The sequence below is a fragment of the Mixophyes fleayi genome, chromosome 5 (genome assembly GCF_038048845.1).
Source record: "Mixophyes fleayi isolate aMixFle1 chromosome 5, aMixFle1.hap1, whole genome shotgun sequence".
In the NCBI taxonomy this organism is placed as follows: Eukaryota; Metazoa; Chordata; class Amphibia; order Anura; family Limnodynastidae; genus Mixophyes; species Mixophyes fleayi.
In genome coordinates, this window is record NC_134406.1 from 155,780,490 (window position 1) to 155,782,625 (window position 2,136).

General features: G+C 38.8%; 1 protein-coding gene across 1 annotated transcript; it reads right to left on the minus strand.

Moving 5' to 3' along the window:
- Positions 1–1,314: 1,314 nt before the first annotated feature.
- Positions 1,315–1,737, minus strand: LOC142159487 (ribonuclease H-like). The gene has a single exon (XM_075214386.1). The coding sequence runs from the start codon at positions 1,735–1,737 to the stop codon at positions 1,315–1,317; it is 423 nt and encodes a 140-aa protein (XP_075070487.1).
- Between the last annotated feature and the right edge of the window lie 399 nt (positions 1,738–2,136).

Genomic DNA, 2,136 nt, shown 5'->3' on the forward strand with positions numbered 1-2,136 from the left:
ATAATAATCACTGTTCCCACTTTATCTCCTTTTTCTAAAACACAGTAATCATGGAGACAGAGTTGTATAAAGTATTCTCCTAATTCATCTTGTTGCAGTTTATCTGCCCAGGTGCATTGATTCCTGATACTGCTGGTAAGAAGGAAATACATGGCTTCTCCATGTTTACACTCTAAAACACCAGTAGGTACTCTTAGTTGTTCAGCATGATCTGCCCCTGGCTCTTACATTTTTTTCCAAATACATTATAACACTTTCACTGAACACTGGAAAACTTTGTTTATTTGTTTTAAGTTGGTGTTTGGCACATAATGTGTTGCATGTGTGGCCTAGGTGCAGAGGGCTGTAACAAATGCTGGAAGGGAGTCCAATCACCAATCACACGTTAATTTATTCTATACACAGCTTCCCTTCAGACCGTATCCCAACCACTCAATGTATGCATGGACGTTCTCTTACTAAATTGTTCTTTTAACAAGCTATTCATTTTTTTCTGCTAACCCTGCTGCTTGAGGATACTATGGAATGTGGTACACCCAGTATACATGTTTGTTGTTGGCCCACTTTCTGATTCTGGCACCAATGATATGGAATCCATTGTCTGTTTGAATTTCAGAAGGCGTGCTTTAATGTGTGCAAATGTCCTCCAACATCTTTACAGTGACATCCTGATTGGCATGTACAGTGGGTAATACAAACAGTACTCCGGAGTAGGTATCTACTGCTGCTGTACAGCAATATTGTCATTTGCCTTTTCCTGTAGATAGAAGTCATATAAAGTACATCTTCCATACTTGACCAGCTTGTTTTTCTCTGGCAATAGACCCCAAATCTCCAGTCAAAGCTTTTTTTATATTTAGCTGTTTACAAGTTTCACATTTTTGGACAATGTCTCTAGCCATGATATGGGTCAGTGGAATCCATTTGACATTTGTCAAATCAATAGTTCCTTATGCTCCTCAATGCCCTGATTGGGCATGGACCCACTCTCTAAGGGCCTGATTCATTAAGGATCTTAAATTAAAAAGTTTATTATTTGAGTCTCCTGGACAAAACCATGTTACAATGCAAGGGGTGCAAATTAGTTTTCTGTTTTGCACATAAGTTAAATACTGTTTTTTCATGTAGCACACAAATACTTGATAGCTTATTTGTACACTGAAATTTAAAGTTGATATTTGTGTGCTACATGAAAAACAGTCAGTATTTAACTTCTGTGCAAAACAGGAAACTAATTTGCAACCCTTGCATTGTAACATGGTTTTGTACAGGAGACTTAAATAAGAAACTTCTTAATTTAAGATCCTTTATGAATCAGGCCCCAAGATTGTATAATTCAGTCTCATCCATTTGAGATAGTTCTACAGCATTCACTTGCATCATTGCATCTGCGATATCATTGTGCTCAAGTCCTGTATGAGCATTAGCATGGTCTATGCTGACTGTTTGTTTGTCACTTTGATTCCATATATCAGTCCATATCTCAGGACCTCCCCAGATTGGCTTGCCGTTGACTCTCCAGTCATCTTGTTTCCAAGTAGGCATCCTTGTAGTTAATCCCTTGAACACTGGCCCTCTATCTGCGTAGATGACAATAAAACAAGTTGTTTCTTCAAGGCACATGTTGACTGCTTTAATTTCTGCATATTGACTGGATCCACCTTCTCCACTCCCATGTTGTATCATTTGTGGTATAGGATGAAATTCTGTAGCTGTCCATCTTTGACCATTTTGCATCAATGTCGCTGATCCATCAGTAAACCATACCAAATTACTTGTTTTTCAATAAAAGAGAAATAGCGCTCAGCTACTGTTACAGGTCCACCTCCAACCTGTAAAGGGGGTAACTCTTGCTCTGCAATTTCAAATGTAATCATGCCAACCAGTTGTGTGCTAATTATAAAGGGTTCTTGCAAGTATAACCCACCTCTTTCTGAGAGATACCACTTTCATTTTTATGCGGTGAGTTTCTGCGCAACTACTGTTCTAGATTCAAGTCCTCTTGTCTGACACATACAGCAATTGGCAAATCTAATTGTCACTGGCTACTGCTTTGTGGTCGACCCAACATGCTGTAGGCCTGTATATGCAGCTAATATCTGTTTCTATAGAGGTGAGTATCTTCTTTGGGCTAGA

Excerpts from the sequence above, each read along its gene's own strand:
- LOC142159487 (XM_075214386.1), bottom strand. The coding sequence starts at position 1,737 with ATGCAAAATGGTCAAAGATGGACAGCTACAGAATTTCATCCTATACCA.